The sequence below is a fragment of the Aulonocara sp. 'chitande type north' Nkhata Bay genome, linkage group LG5, assembly GCF_057382095.1.
Source record: "Aulonocara sp. 'chitande type north' Nkhata Bay isolate Kocher_YH1m ecotype deep benthic linkage group LG5, A_spYH_male_GT1.1, whole genome shotgun sequence".
In the NCBI taxonomy this organism is placed as follows: Eukaryota; Metazoa; Chordata; class Actinopteri; order Cichliformes; family Cichlidae; genus Aulonocara; species Aulonocara sp. 'chitande type north' Nkhata Bay.
In genome coordinates this window covers 10107722-10122066 of record NC_141348.1, presented here as the reverse complement: position 1 = coordinate 10122066, position 14345 = coordinate 10107722, and the positions used below count along the sequence as shown (strand labels likewise).

The 14345-nt window shown below is 40.2% G+C and overlaps 1 protein-coding gene across 1 annotated transcript in view; it reads left to right on the top strand.

The window, feature by feature from the left end:
• epha8 (eph receptor A8) overlaps positions 1-14345 on the top strand; it is a 147642-nt gene that overhangs the window by 20587 nt on the left and 112710 nt on the right. Inside the window, exon 2 of the mRNA XM_086291236.1 lies at positions 13799-13863. Within this exon, the coding sequence (XP_086147362.1) occupies positions 13799-13863 (65 nt within the window). The remainder of the gene's footprint in view (positions 1-13798; positions 13864-14345) is intronic.

The window sequence follows — 14345 nt, the reverse complement described above, 5'->3', positions numbered from 1 at the left end:
TATATTGTATAGTCAATATAGTAAAATATTTAACCTTTTTTGTTATAATTTTGGTGATTTTGCTGGTATTTTAAAAAGGAATCCAGTGTTTTAAATTGTTAAAATATTGACAATACAGTTTCTTGGTTAGGATTCCTTTAACAAACTGCATCAGTGCAGCATGGCATGGAGGCAGTCAGCTTCTGGCACTGCTGATGAAGCCCAGGTTAGTGTGATATTGGCCTTCAGTTTGTCTGTTTTTGACTTCACTACCAATTAGTCAGCATGTGGCACTGTTACAGCCCAGGTAAGATGCTTAGCTGTTCTCTCTGTTTAAGGAGTAGCTTGATATGAGGAAGTTGGTAATCAGCCTCAGTCCAGTTCTCATCCTTGAATCTGCTTTTGTTGACCCATGAAGGAAAATAAAACAACAGAGATGACTGCCACACTTTTCCTTTCCAGTTAACTTTCTGTTAATGTGCTCGTTCCACTTTCATTAGTTTTGCTCTCCATTTGGGAACTAATAATAATACGTTTTTATTTTTTTCTCACTCAACATGTGTTAATAGACCTCTCTGCATTGAATCATACTTGTTATTAATCTCTGTCTGTCTTCCACATCATATCTTTCATCCTGTCTTCCTTCTCTCACCCCAACTGGTTGCAGCAGATGGCCGCCCCTCCCTGAGCCTGGTTCTGCCGGAGGTTTCTTCCTGTTAAAAGGGAGTTTTTCCTTCCCACTGTCACCAAAGTGCTTGCTCAAAGGGGTCATATGATTGTTGGGTTTTTCTCGTAATGTATTATTGTAGGGTCTACCTTACAATATAAAGCGCCTTGAGGTGTTGTTGTTCTGATTTGGTGCTGTATAAATAAAATTGAATTGAATTGAATAACTGTGTTTCTATATAAGTATTTAATAACTGAATGTTATGAATGTCCAAAATAAAGCAAATACAAATAATACAATTAAAATATGTAAACGATGTCAGAAATAAAGAAAAAAGAGATTACACATTTTTGTGTATACCACACAAAAAAAGCAGGGGGAATGGACTAGATTTAAATACCATTTAAATGTGGTAATTGTTTCTGTAAACTCAGAGCATATGTCCAAAGAAAACTTGCAATGCAAGTAACACAGAAACAACAGACTAAAATCTATCAAAATTCAAGGAAAGTTTACAAGAAATTAAACAGTTGTTTCCTGACTAAACGCTGAACTTTAGGCCAAAAAATTAAATAACGATTCAAAAAATTAAAAAGTCGGGTTCAGGATTAAATTTTTGACAAAATACTCAAAAATAAAAAATTTTTGTATAATTATGTAAATTTATGCAAACATATCTGAGCCATTCAAAAGATTTAATGTGAATAAAAAAACCAAGTGTATATTATTTTTTTTATTTTTTATCCAAAAATTGGTGTGTGTGTGTGTGTGTGTGTGTGTGCGTGCGTGTGTGTGTGTGCGTGCGTGTGCGTGAATGTGTGCGTGTGTCCACACTGTTTCATACCATTTCCACTTGTTTGTTCTGTCTACCACTTTAAAACCTATTGGTGGCACTTATCATATGAGTTCAGAAGCAGAGGGTGAAAAGTTGAAACAAAGTCTTTTCTAAAGGGAACATCTGCATCTGCGTGTCATTATAAGTCTCTCAGCCGTCTTCTCCCGCCATCGGTTGTACTGCTTTCTTGGTACCAAGGACAAAAGGCTTACACCACAATGGAGACATTCGGAGGAAAGAAGAGCCTCTGGGGAGAAAAACTTCAGGGAGAGTCTGAAGAAAGATGAGACGAGGAAGAAGAGGGAGGAAGGTTAGTGTAGGTGTGGAGGTAACGAGATGAAGCTTTAATGATCCCTGTGGGGAAAATGGGCCACTGCAACAAATGCTAAAAAGACACAGCAAGAAACACAGAAAGAAAATGGAAAAAAAGAGCTGAACACCATTGAACAAAGCACCGTTTTTACAGCAAGTTAGACATATGGAAAACTGCCACAAAGGACAGTGAGTATTTATTCAGATGGGGAGATGTGAGGATATGTAGAAAAACATGCTGAGAGTAAATTAAGAAACGACAAGGACAATGAAGGCATAAATGTGTAAAATATTCATTTTCTCTTAAAGAAAAATGTAGCCCATATATCTCTGTTACATCATTGTTTCTCTATTGTGGCTCTACTAAGCAGGGCTCCTCTGTAGGCTGGCAGTGTTCTCTCCTATTGATGGTTTCTTACTGTTTACAGTTTTAAAAATAGAGGTAAAGTCTATAGTCATGTATCTACAGGTCCAAGTGATTGGACTCCACACTGAAGAAAATATTTACACTCAAAATGCTGACTTTAAGTGATTTGATGTAAATTCTTCAAGTAATTTTTTTGCATAAGTACAAAGGAAAACATTAAATTTAAATGAAATGTATTGGATTGGTATGCATTAAATTTATACTAAGCATATTTTCCTTAATGATTAATTATGTGAATAAATAAACTTTTGCGTTTATACATTTCAGTTACATTTTACTCAAAATTATTATAATCAGTTTGTTAGGTGAGGAGGTGATTATTGAAATTATTCATGGCCAAAAAGGTACCAGAAAGTATGTTAACTGGCATCAGCTTTTACAATGCACCATAAATACATTAAAATGTGCTTAGATTAATTAAAAAAAAAGTACCATTATAATAAGGAATTAGCTGATGTACTCAGGTTTGTAATCCAATCCACATTTTAAAGGCAAACTTCATCAAGAAAAGATGCAGTCACTACATTGTCGTTCCTTCCCTTAATGGCTGCTCCACTCTGTCACAGATCACTACCTTCTTATCAGTGATGAGCATTCAGTGTTGAACTCTGTGTGTGTGTGTGTGTGTGTGTGTGTGTGTGTGTGTGTGTGTGTGTGTGTGTGTGTGTGTGTGTGTGTGTGTGTGAGACAGAGAGAGAGCATCTCTCTGTCTTTCTCGAGTCTTTAGTTTATTACACAGTGGATGAGAGCCAGCATTAAGGCTGTACACATGCAAACCTTCTTGGAGCCTGCTTGAAAATTCTTATAGCCTGAAAATAAAAATAGGTTTTCTGTAACAGTTTTATTTTAAAAAAGCAAGCAAACAAACAACAACAAAAAACTATATGAGGGTTTTTTAAATGCATTACACACAATATTTACTAATACTATTAACTCAGTAATTATCAAAATAGTATTAAGCAAGAAGGTAGGAAAAGAAGAAAAATGACCACAGAATGCTGGCATAATGTGTAGTAACATATGTTGTGGGTAAGCATTTGCAGCAACACAAACATGTTATGTATTGGGTGTGATCCCAGCCTGGAGTTCTGCTCCCATGTGTTGTGGTTTATTTACAGCTCATTTGTCATCCAGGAAGCCACATGATTTTGTTCCCTTCTCTGTAAAATGAAAGTCAATACTGGCTGAAGAAACTTTACAGAACTCAGTTTACAGGGTTTTTCTTCTTCTTCTGATGCCCTCTTTAAATCTTGTCAAACAAAACTAGACTTGGGGAAATTTAGTGAAGCAGCCCAGATAACTTCAGTTGAGTGACGGAGAAGAATCTAATGTTGACACATTCATCAGACTCATTTTACTTTAAGATAAGTCTTGGAATAGTAAGCAAAGAAAAAGCTGCTTTGCTATGAAGAAAATCTTTAAAGAGGGCCGTGATTCAAGCTAATTCTGATAAGGTTATATTCTGTGAATCTGGGTCTTGACATGACAACTGAAAGTTGAACAGCCCTTTGAAGTTTACCAACATGTGCTAACCCTAACCCTTACACTTTACACTCATTTTCCCCTCTGATCTGTTTTCATGGCCTAAAGTCAATTATTATTTTGCACTAGTACCTAGTACCTATGCAACATGAACGCCACAACAATGTCTTTAAGGCAAATGTGATGTATGGCTTTGTGTCAGACTTGGGAACCTCGGTCATGGTCTTTTGTGTAGCCATTTCCCTTGTTGTCAGGTTTCAAAAATGGTGGTTTTGATTTTTGTGATGGAGACATTCTCATGACTCATCGAGTGACCCCACTGTTGACATCACATTGGATCACCTCAGATCGCTTGGAACCCCAAGCAGTTACAGAGAGAGTACCTGGTACCAGGTACTACCACCTAATGGAAAACTCCAAAACTGAGTTGTGGAGTGCAAAGATGACCCAAGTTGGTACTGGAGGATATGTTCTCTTTCGGTTGATGCACTCGGTACAACACATACTATGGGATGTCATAGCCCCGCATGTCTTGGCTGAAGACATGTCTATTCATGCCTTTAAGGCAGTGTTAGTGGATCTGTGTGCTAGGCAGAGTTATGTCCCCAAAGTGCAGACTCACAGGCAGGACTGTGAGTTTATAGGTAAACAACTAAACGGGAAGGTTAACTGGGAGATCCTAAACAGGCAGAATTATACATGGAATTACTATACAGACAGGAAACACAGCAAGAAGGAGATCACAACACTGGACAGAAGGAGACAGAGACATTATATACACAAGAGGGAATCCAGGCAGAGAGGAAACACGGCTGGACATAATCTGACTGACGAAACAGGGAAGCAGAACAGAACATCACCTACACAGGACTATCACAATAAGACAGGACATACACTGAGACACAGACTATACAAACAATTGCACACACATGACACTAGGATACAAACAACAGAGTGAATACAGCGGATGAAATACTGAATAACTGGAACATAAATAACTTCATAAACCAAAACTATACCATGAGCCCTACTCAAAACTCAAAACATGATAGGGAGATGAACTGTGATGACTTATGAGCAGCCCTGTAACACAGTTCTCCCTCATTTCGATAACCACTGCTCATCGAGCCCAGCTGCACAGGGAGGCAACCTTGTGTTGCACCCCGTTTGCCTCCTTCAGGGAACAGATGTTACAGGCGTAACATTTTTAGTGTATAGCCTGCCAGCACTCCTCCATCGTAGATCGCTAAAATGGAAGCCAGTATTTGAATGAAACGTCTTTCAACAGGTAAAAATAAAATGTAAACACATTCACAATCATGATAAATCTATTTGCACTTCTTCCAGCTCATAACTTATTACCCCAAATAAAATCACATTTTCTTTCTTTCTTTTTCTCACTCTGCAGCATAGCTGTGCCTGATAAGCCATGATTGTACGTTTCTTTTCTATACAGCAGGGCTGTCAGTTAAAAATTAAAGAGGTCCAGTTCAAGAAAATAACAAAGTTCCAGAATGTCATAAAGTTCCACCTGCTTCAGAATTCAGTGCAAGATATTTCAATATATTTAATTCTTTCTCATTCAAAGTTAATCAAGGTTTGCATTCAAAAGTTAAAAAAAAAGAACTTTTAGAAAAAGCTATCCTAAAATTAAATGCTTAATTTAAAAAAAGGAAAACTTGTACTCTGCGTTTCCCCTTTTCTTCTTTTTCCTTCACATGTAACCCATCTCAGCTTTAACCCCTCTTTTCTTGCTGCTCCCCTGACTTACTTCTTCAGGCTTCTCTCATCTCCTCGTGGAGTTTTCTGTTTTCCCACATGCACTCTAAATAAATTATTTGATTGGCTGAGCAGCATCACATGGAATGACTCACAAAGCATGTGATTGGTCTGTGTGTTTCCTGTGTACCAGAGCTGTTGAATATATCCATTAACATCTACCTTATTCATGAACCCATTCAGAACAGCTGTGCCAGACTGAAATAACCAGCAAAGAATGGCATCTGGGTCTGGATCTGGACTGCTGTACAACTCATTGGTGACCGAGGATTCACACTTTCAATCTCAAAAATGCCTGAAAACTACTTTACTTTAATCACCCACCATCATTGGATACTCAAGTGTCCTGGTGTGGTGCATTAACACGATCTACTAATAATGTGCTCTCTCTTTGCTTGTGAGCACCAAATGAACAATTTGGGAATCATATCAGTCTCCCTTAATTCATTTCCACCTTTCATTTCTTCATTTCATCTGCCTGACTTGAACCAGCACACCTCCCTGTGACTGTTACTGCTCATCATGAGCATTTAAAAAAAAACCCATACACTTGCATCTGTAAAGAGGAGAGGAGGGGAGCGCTGGCGATGAAAAGAATGGTTGTAAATTATTTCATATTGGTTTGAGTTTTCTTGAGAGGCAGTAATTTATGTGGACTTGTTCTTATAATTGGAGAGTATGGAATTGGTGTTGGGACTGCGAAGCAATTCTAAAAACAAAACTAGAAAGGACAGACAATAGCTCTGTGTGTCCCAGTGTGTGCGTCTGTGTGTGAGAGAGAGACTAAGAGGAAATAAAAGAGAAAAAGCGAGCGCCAGCGTTCGGTGTTTTGGTGAAGCTCCTCTCATCTCCGTGAAGGCTTTTATCGTCCGTGGTCGCAGCAGCTATGAGGAGCGTTACAGGCGGCTCGAAGAGAGACAAGAGAAGGAGAAGCTTGTTAGAGCAGGGAGGTGTTGATGAGATAATTACACAGCTGTCACTGTGCCTGTCTCACACAAGAGCTGTGCCATCAATGAGTGTGTCTGTACATATGTGTGAGTGTGCATATTTGCTTGAAAGGATGTACACTTATGCGTTGGTCTATGCACATTTTTAATTGCCATCGAATGTTGCCTTTTATTTCTCTGCATGTACACATGCTATATGTGTGTGTGCTGATACACTTTGTGTAGAGTGATGGCTGCACTCTCCCTTCTGAAATGTATGACCATGTCTTTTGGGGTGGAAATGAAGTTTTGAGCATCTGCTGTGTTTTGCCATTTCCTCCATCTATACTCGCCTCTTTTTTTGTGTTTGTGTGTATACATATATATATATATATTTATAAAGACAACTTTGTTGCTATTGGCCATACCGAGCCATCGACAGCGCTGCAGGCGAGCCGTTCTGTGACAGCCCATAATCCTTCCACGTTGACTCCAGCCACACATGCGCCCACTTTCAGCCGGCCACGACCACTGCTGCCTTTTCAGAGGCATCGGAAGGCCTGGCTGATTTGACACATGCCTGTGACATGAAGTGCCAGGCCGCAGGCGCTCAGGCACGAGCCCCGGCGCTAACCTACCAGTCCGATGGAGTCGTGGGGGCGAGAGAGGAGGGAAAAGAAATGGCACTGCGAAAAAGTTGAGCGCCGCCCTGGGAAATATGTGTTGTGTCTCTGAGTGAGTGGGAACAAGCTCCCAAGTTGGCGGACAGCTTTTTCATTTGGCGCTCCCCGAGATGTGGAGGAGAGCAGCACAGAGAGAAATTGGTGAAGGTGTAGGTGGGGGTGATGGTTTGTGTTCCTGTTATTAAGAGAATGCTGTGAAACAGGAACAAACTCAATTTCAAGCCCGGGGGTCCTCAAGGAGATGCACTCTCGGTCCCTCCGCCCGGCCAACGCCAAACAGAGGCTTTTAACCTCTTCACTGCTGCAGAGCTTTTGAGACCGAGCTCTGCTGCTGGAGCTTACTGGAGGTCAGCCTGTTCCCTCAAAAGCCTTGTAAAGCACTGCTTTTAGAACTTTGTGAAAACAGCGCTTGAAGGTGGAGGTGGGAATGCAATGAAGAAAAGGAGAATTAAAAAAAGAGGATTGAGCTTTTTTCCGCTTTCCTCCATACAAGATGAGACAAAGTGTGTGTGTGTGTGTGTGTGTGTGTGTGTGTGTGTGTGTGTGTGTGTGTGTGTGTGTGTGTGTGTGTGTATACAAAGTGCTAATTACTGCCTGTCCTCTCTTCTATTCATGCCACTAAACCCCTATCGCTTGTATACGAGTCATAATTCAGGCAGCCAGAGCAAATTAGATAAATGACTCCCACCACCTTCAAAGACAGAGGGATTTCTCATTTGAGTGGAAATTAAATTAATACCACTGGGAACGGCTTGTGAATCTTCACACGGTCTGCGGCAGTGATAACATGCCGCCTCACATATTTTCAGATTCAGGGAGTGGATTTATTTGTCTTTATTTTTTTGTGCTTTAATAATAACAGTATAGTGGAGCAAAATTCCCTCGGTGCAGCGAAGAATTATTAAATCCACTTGCACCGGTACGCTGCTTTCATTATGTCACTTTGGCGGAACGGCGGAGAGCACTCAGGGGAGTGTAATTGGCGACATCCATTTGTGACCTTGGCTAGAGCGCAAGGGGCTACTGCATCATCGATACGATGCAATGGGATGTCGGCGCCTTGGCGAGGGAGAGGCAGAGAGAAGGCTGGGAGATGAGGGAGGGATGGATGGAGGGATGAGCGAATGGTGGCACTGCCATCTGTCTGTGTGTTCTGACCCACTGCCCTCCACAGCGGCCCAATGCCCAAATTAGAAGGAGTGACACACCAGCTAATTGCAACACGTGAGAAAAGCTACAGCCTTTGCACAGAGAAATTAGGAGATGACGAGACTCCACTTGGCAAGATTTTTATGGAAAAATACTTGTGTCTTATTACTCTAAATCATGAAGTGGAGCTTCAGTGAAGAAGAGTGCTCCATCCCCATTACTTCATTTTGCACTCATCCTAGTTGCCTCTATGAATTGTGGGTGTTCTTGACCCACTGCAAGCCACAAATTGACACTTGAGAGCAAAACACACAACTCCCTCTGCAAAACAGCAGCCAGTAAGCACTGTTCAGAGTTGGACTAACCCAGATTAGATCTCTTCATTACTTCTAAGAATGGCTGACTCCTGCTATTTGGAGCCACCAAAGAGCCAGACAGCCCAGAATCATTTTAATAAAGTGAGCTGCAAAATAAGTGATTTTGTGCATGTCCGTGTGTGTGTGTGGGTGTATGCACACGCATCATTTGCGTTGAAGGGCTGTCAACCCACACAGGTGTTTTCAATGATTCCGCCTAATTAGAACGTTCTTCAGGCTACAGTTAGGAACAACTATGCTAGGAGACTCGAAAGTCACTACACTCTGAAAAGCATCTTATTGCTCTTAATTCATAATTATTACATAATTATCAGCACAAATTACAGTTAATAATAAAAATAAAATAATTGCTTTGCAGTCAGTTGCCATCTTCAGAGTGATTTTGGCGCATCAAGATGACACTAAAACAGCATTAAAACAGAAACAGCCTCCTATTGACAGAGGGGGCAAAAGTACAGATATTCTGTACTTTTATAGAGTAGCAGAAGTACAGAGAGTGTTAAAAAATACTTCAGTAAGAGTCGAAGTACTGATTCAACTTCTTTACTCACGTAAAAGTAAAAAAGAACATAAACAGAGAAAAAGAAGGAATTTAAAAAATATCTCTATTTTGTTTCCTACTCTGTAGAGAGTGACTTTGCCTCTAACAGGAACATTAGTAGAGAAGAGGCTAAAATGGGATCCAGCAGGTGGGAAGGCCTTTGAAACATTCACGGTACAGCAAACTAACCTGTTTATCCTGCACTAACCTGCAGAGGATTTTCATACAACCTTTAAATAACACAGTTAGTCGGCCTCAGCATGTTTCACAATATAAGAAAAAACCCTAATGTCACATGTACAGACCCAATATCTGATTTAAAAACATGAGGACTTACATATAAGCTTCACATTTACAGTTTAACACCACTGAGCAGTCCTCACCTTTAAATCTAAGCTCTCTTCTTCCTCTCCTGTCCAGTCTTTCTTATCTTTCTCCATCTCTGAGTAAAGTTAGCTTTCTTTCTTTTCTCTCCCTGTGAAATACAGCAGCTGGACCTTTAGCTGCAACACACCGTGAGACAAACTTCACACAGGTTGTGCGTTTGTTAATGTTTGTTGAGCTGATAGAAATGCTGCACTGAAATGACCTACTTAAATAAAATAAATTCTCTTTATGTGCGCTCCTCTCCAGTAGGGCTTGCTAGTTGCTTAAGTACTGCAAGAATAACTTACGGAGACCTGGAGTTGGTAATTAAAAACACCGAGCCACTTTAACCCCTGAATTTGGTAAACAATTTTGCTTCTTTCATCTCTTTTTACTTGGTGATTAATACTGAAACAGGACTGCCTTTCATGTGTCACTGTTCACTCTCATATTTGTTTTAATGTTTGAAGGCTTGCAGGGACGTCAAATAGTAACTCCCCTCAAAATCTGTTAAAGCAAAAGTAACGAGCCTGTTCTGAAAATATAAGAAGTCGAAAGTACAGATATCTGTTTAAAAAAGTAGGGCGTAAAAGTAAAAGTACAGAAACCTGAACATTCTGGTACGGTAACAAAGTATTTGTACTTTGTAGTGTCAAGTCAGGAGTTACATGTAATCTGTGATAATATTGTGACTAACTGCCGTAAATATTTAAAAATCAGTTGCTGTCTAACACTAACCAGAAAAGCTCAGTGTAGTCACTGGGCAACCTCCGATAGGACTGTATTCAAAAAAAAGACCACATAAGCTCTTATTGTAATAAATGTGCTGACACCTTTAGATGTGGAGGGAAAAGATTTTCTTTCGTGCTAGAAGATGGAGCCTTCTAAGATGTTCAACGCTGTAAAAGAGTGTGTTTTTTTGTTAACCTAACCAAATATTCTTTGTGGCTATATCAAACTAACCGGTGGTTGAAACAAAAAAAGGGATATTACTATATAAAGGCTAACAGAGGCACTTTAATGATTACAGGCACTTCTGCAGACACAATAGATACTTCACTCTTTGTTTTCACCCTTATTTTTGTTCCATGCCACATTTACTATGTGAACCAGTCTCTGCTCTCTCATCAGCCGTGTTTCCAGCAGCGACAAGCAACTGTTTCAGTGAACAAACTCTGATAAACACAAAAAACGCAGCAGGATGCTTCAGATACAGTTTTCCTCAGACAGTGTTGACGTTAGTGTTAGAGCTGATACTGGACTAATCTTGGCTTTTTTCTTTTGTGTCTGCTGAATTTGAAAGAAATTTCCATAGTCTTTTTTTTACTGTATATTATATATACTGCATATTTATTGCAGTATTATGAAAAGATATGTAGGAGTGTTTGTTGTTAAAGTTATGGAGAAAGCCAGACGTCAGTCAAGCACAAAGTGCTCGCACAGTTCTGAGAGGACATCTAATCAGGCAGAAGCGAAAACACCTGTGTAAGTGTACCGTAGCTGTGCAGACGCTTTAAGTGCTCATTACGCGCATCAGCTTTTTTCCTGTCACTTATCGTCAATCAATGTCTGCGCATCTCTTCCTGTGCATGAAATGTCTCTCTGTGGTGCTTTTCTAGTTTTCAGACATCATAGTTACTCATGAACTATCACAGAGGAAGATATGTAAATGTCATCATTTCCTTTTTGCCGGCAGACTGCCATCTACAAAACATGCAAATGCACAAAAGCGCAACTTCTGAACAGTCAGTGTCATCATTTCTGAACTTTCACTTTGAAGCATTTTCCAAGGAAACCACAGAGATCACCTCACGGTTGTTTTCTGAAAAATTATCCGTATGAGTAAAAAGCATGAACTCAGCCAGCTGAGGGGGAGGAGGCCAGGCCTTGGCAGTTCGCTTGCTGCTTTGAGGCAAAACGGTTGCATACGGTAGCAAGAGAGACAGGAAGAGAGCAAGTGTCAAGCAGAGAGATGAAGATGAGAGACCGAAAGCTAAGAAGTGTGAAGTGTTTTGTTAAACTCATTCTAATATGGGGAACAGCACTTGGCTGCTTGACAAGCAGCCTTGGGGCAGAGATCATATTAGCTGGAAGTGCTGGAGGGGTGAGATACACGCACATACACACACATACCTGCTTGAGCAGACTGTATGGACACTGCTGCTGTGTAGAATTAATAGTTCACCAAGATGCGATTTTTCCTCAGCTGTCCATCCCATCTTGTAAAGTCCTGTCACTCAGATGTGTTTTGATCGAATGTGGAGTGAGTTTTAGATGCAGCTGTATCAGATAAAGACACAAAACATACAGAAATTATAGGAAGAAGGACAAGTCTGTGTGAGCTGAAAATACTTTAACTTCCATTTGAAGTGAACATGACTCAAGCGCGTGGGTCTCCATGAAGATGCTGCTACAGGTCATTCACAGTAAATGGAGGTTTTTATTTTCAAATTCTAAAATGTCATAAGTTAGCTGTTTGCACTTTTTAAAAGCTTGATGACCAAACAAGCTTACTGGGTTGGTCCTGGGCTGTATTATATAGTGCTACCAAATTGAATTATTATATAATTATAGTTATTAAATTATGTTTATATTAAATATTTATAAAATTGCTGCTATTTCTGTGACATGACTTTCTCTAAAACCTTTTTTTTTTTTACTTTTATTTTAACATTTAGCTCGGGCTTCCTATTTGAATTTTCTCTCTAGCCCAAAATGATCGAGGAGTTATGGGAACGTGGTTTGCCATTTGCCAAAAGCAAGGTGGAGCTGATTATGCTGCCCGTGTTCAGACAGCAGTACTTTGTGAATGCTTTGTGTTACTGTGACACACCGAATATCCCGTACAGCTCGTCTTCTCAACTTTCTAAAACAATGAGCATAATGGAGTTACAGTCATTTGAACATCGTTGTATTTTTACTCAGTTGTATATAGTATTTGTATTTGTATTCTATTTTTATCTTATTGTATATTTATTTTATTTTATTCTACTGTATATAGTATTTTATTTTATTCTATTCTGTACAGCTGTGTACTGTATTTATTCTTATTGTATTCTAATTTTTGCCTCATAACTTTTGCACTGTCCACTTCCTGCTGTGACAAAACAAATTTCCCACGTGTGGGACTAATAAAGGTTATCTTATCTTATCTTATCTTAACACTTATGATGGTAAAAAAGAGTTCAGCTATGTGTTAGCTATTTCAGGTTGGGCTCATTAAAAAACCAAAAACAATTAAACAAACAAGCAAACAAACAGGGAAAAAACACATGCACCAAATGCTTAACTACCAGGTAAGAGAAAAAAAACTTCTCATTTCAGTTTTTTTGCTGTAACAAAGCTAAAGATAAGTTAAGTGTTAGTCAGTCTGACATAATTGGCTTCAAACAGAACAAATCTGCACTTAAATGCCCAAATAATACTGCAGTACTGGACTGGTATTTTTACTTTTACTGACCAAACAAAAGTGGTTTGCGCTGTAAGCCAAATTCACGCACCCTACATCCTTACCTACGGCCAATACTGAAGCACCAGTCAGCCTAGCATGTACATGTCTGGACTGTGGGAGGAAACCCACACAGAAAGGCCCCAGAAAGGTCTGAAACCACAGCCTTGCTGTGAGGCATGTTCACACTGCACCACTGTGCTGCCCTTGAAACTTCCAGCCAACAAGCAATAAACAAAAGTACCATGAAAAATAGAGACAGGCAAACAGTGTCTGATTGGTCGCCGCCTGCTTGGAGTGACACTTTGCCGTAGTGTTTTGTCAAACTGTTTTGCACTCTTGTTAACCTTCTGTATGTCCGTCCCATGTGTTACATGCTGGTGTTTGGTACTTGCCTTTTACATGCCACTTCTTTCCTGACTTAAAACACATATGAAAATGGAGCATTCTGATTGGTGGTTTTCACCCATATAAACAAACAAGTTAATGCAGTGTTTCTATTCCACTCTGAAAAGCAGTGTTTCGTGTCCTGTTCTATTCTGAGCTCATACCACTGAGGTTCTGAGGTGCCGTGATGGGTGAAACAGGTCAAGGTGACATCACGGATATGACACCTGGCTTAGAGTTGCCGTGACGACCGTCCCGGCTCATCAGTCACACCTGTCAGACAGGTGTATGTGTGTATGTGGGGTGCTCTGTCGGGTGCCAGTGCACACAGAGGATAGTTATGAAGGACAGGATGGATGGGGCAGGATGAGGAAAAACAATCATTTAAAGTTCACCACTTACCTCCTCCGGTGTGTTGTTCTCTTCTCTCTCTTTTGCAGTGAATCTACTGGACACGACTACAATCTCAGGAGACTGGGGCTGGCTAACATATCCATCACATGGGGTAAGAATGACATCTGATACCGGCATGTTTGCAGGGCAGTCGTTTTGTACTGCGTCTGCGCTTAATCCCAAGTCCATAAATTTAAACCCCAAAAATACCTGTTTGCAAGTTATTTCTATTTTTTCCCATGTGAAAGCATGTGAGGTGATTTTCCAGTTGGTGGGGAAGCCTGTTCTTATTAAACGCGATCCAGTTGTAACTCTGACACGAAAGGCTAATTACATGTTCGTCATTTGCAGTCAGACAACTACACACAGCACTCACCTAATTCCAACATTGGCTTTGACATCACTCTTAAGCCCCCTGCACATACTGGCAGCAAGGTGCGTATTGCAGAGTGGGATTTGGGGTGGAGGTGGCTCAGCCCCCAGGGAGACAGGGAGGAGAGAAAAAGATGAAAGAGAGAACGAGGTGAGAGCGAGGGCACGGCGTCGCCGCATTAGCATATTGTAATGCCACATGATGATGCCTGGGGTGATGAA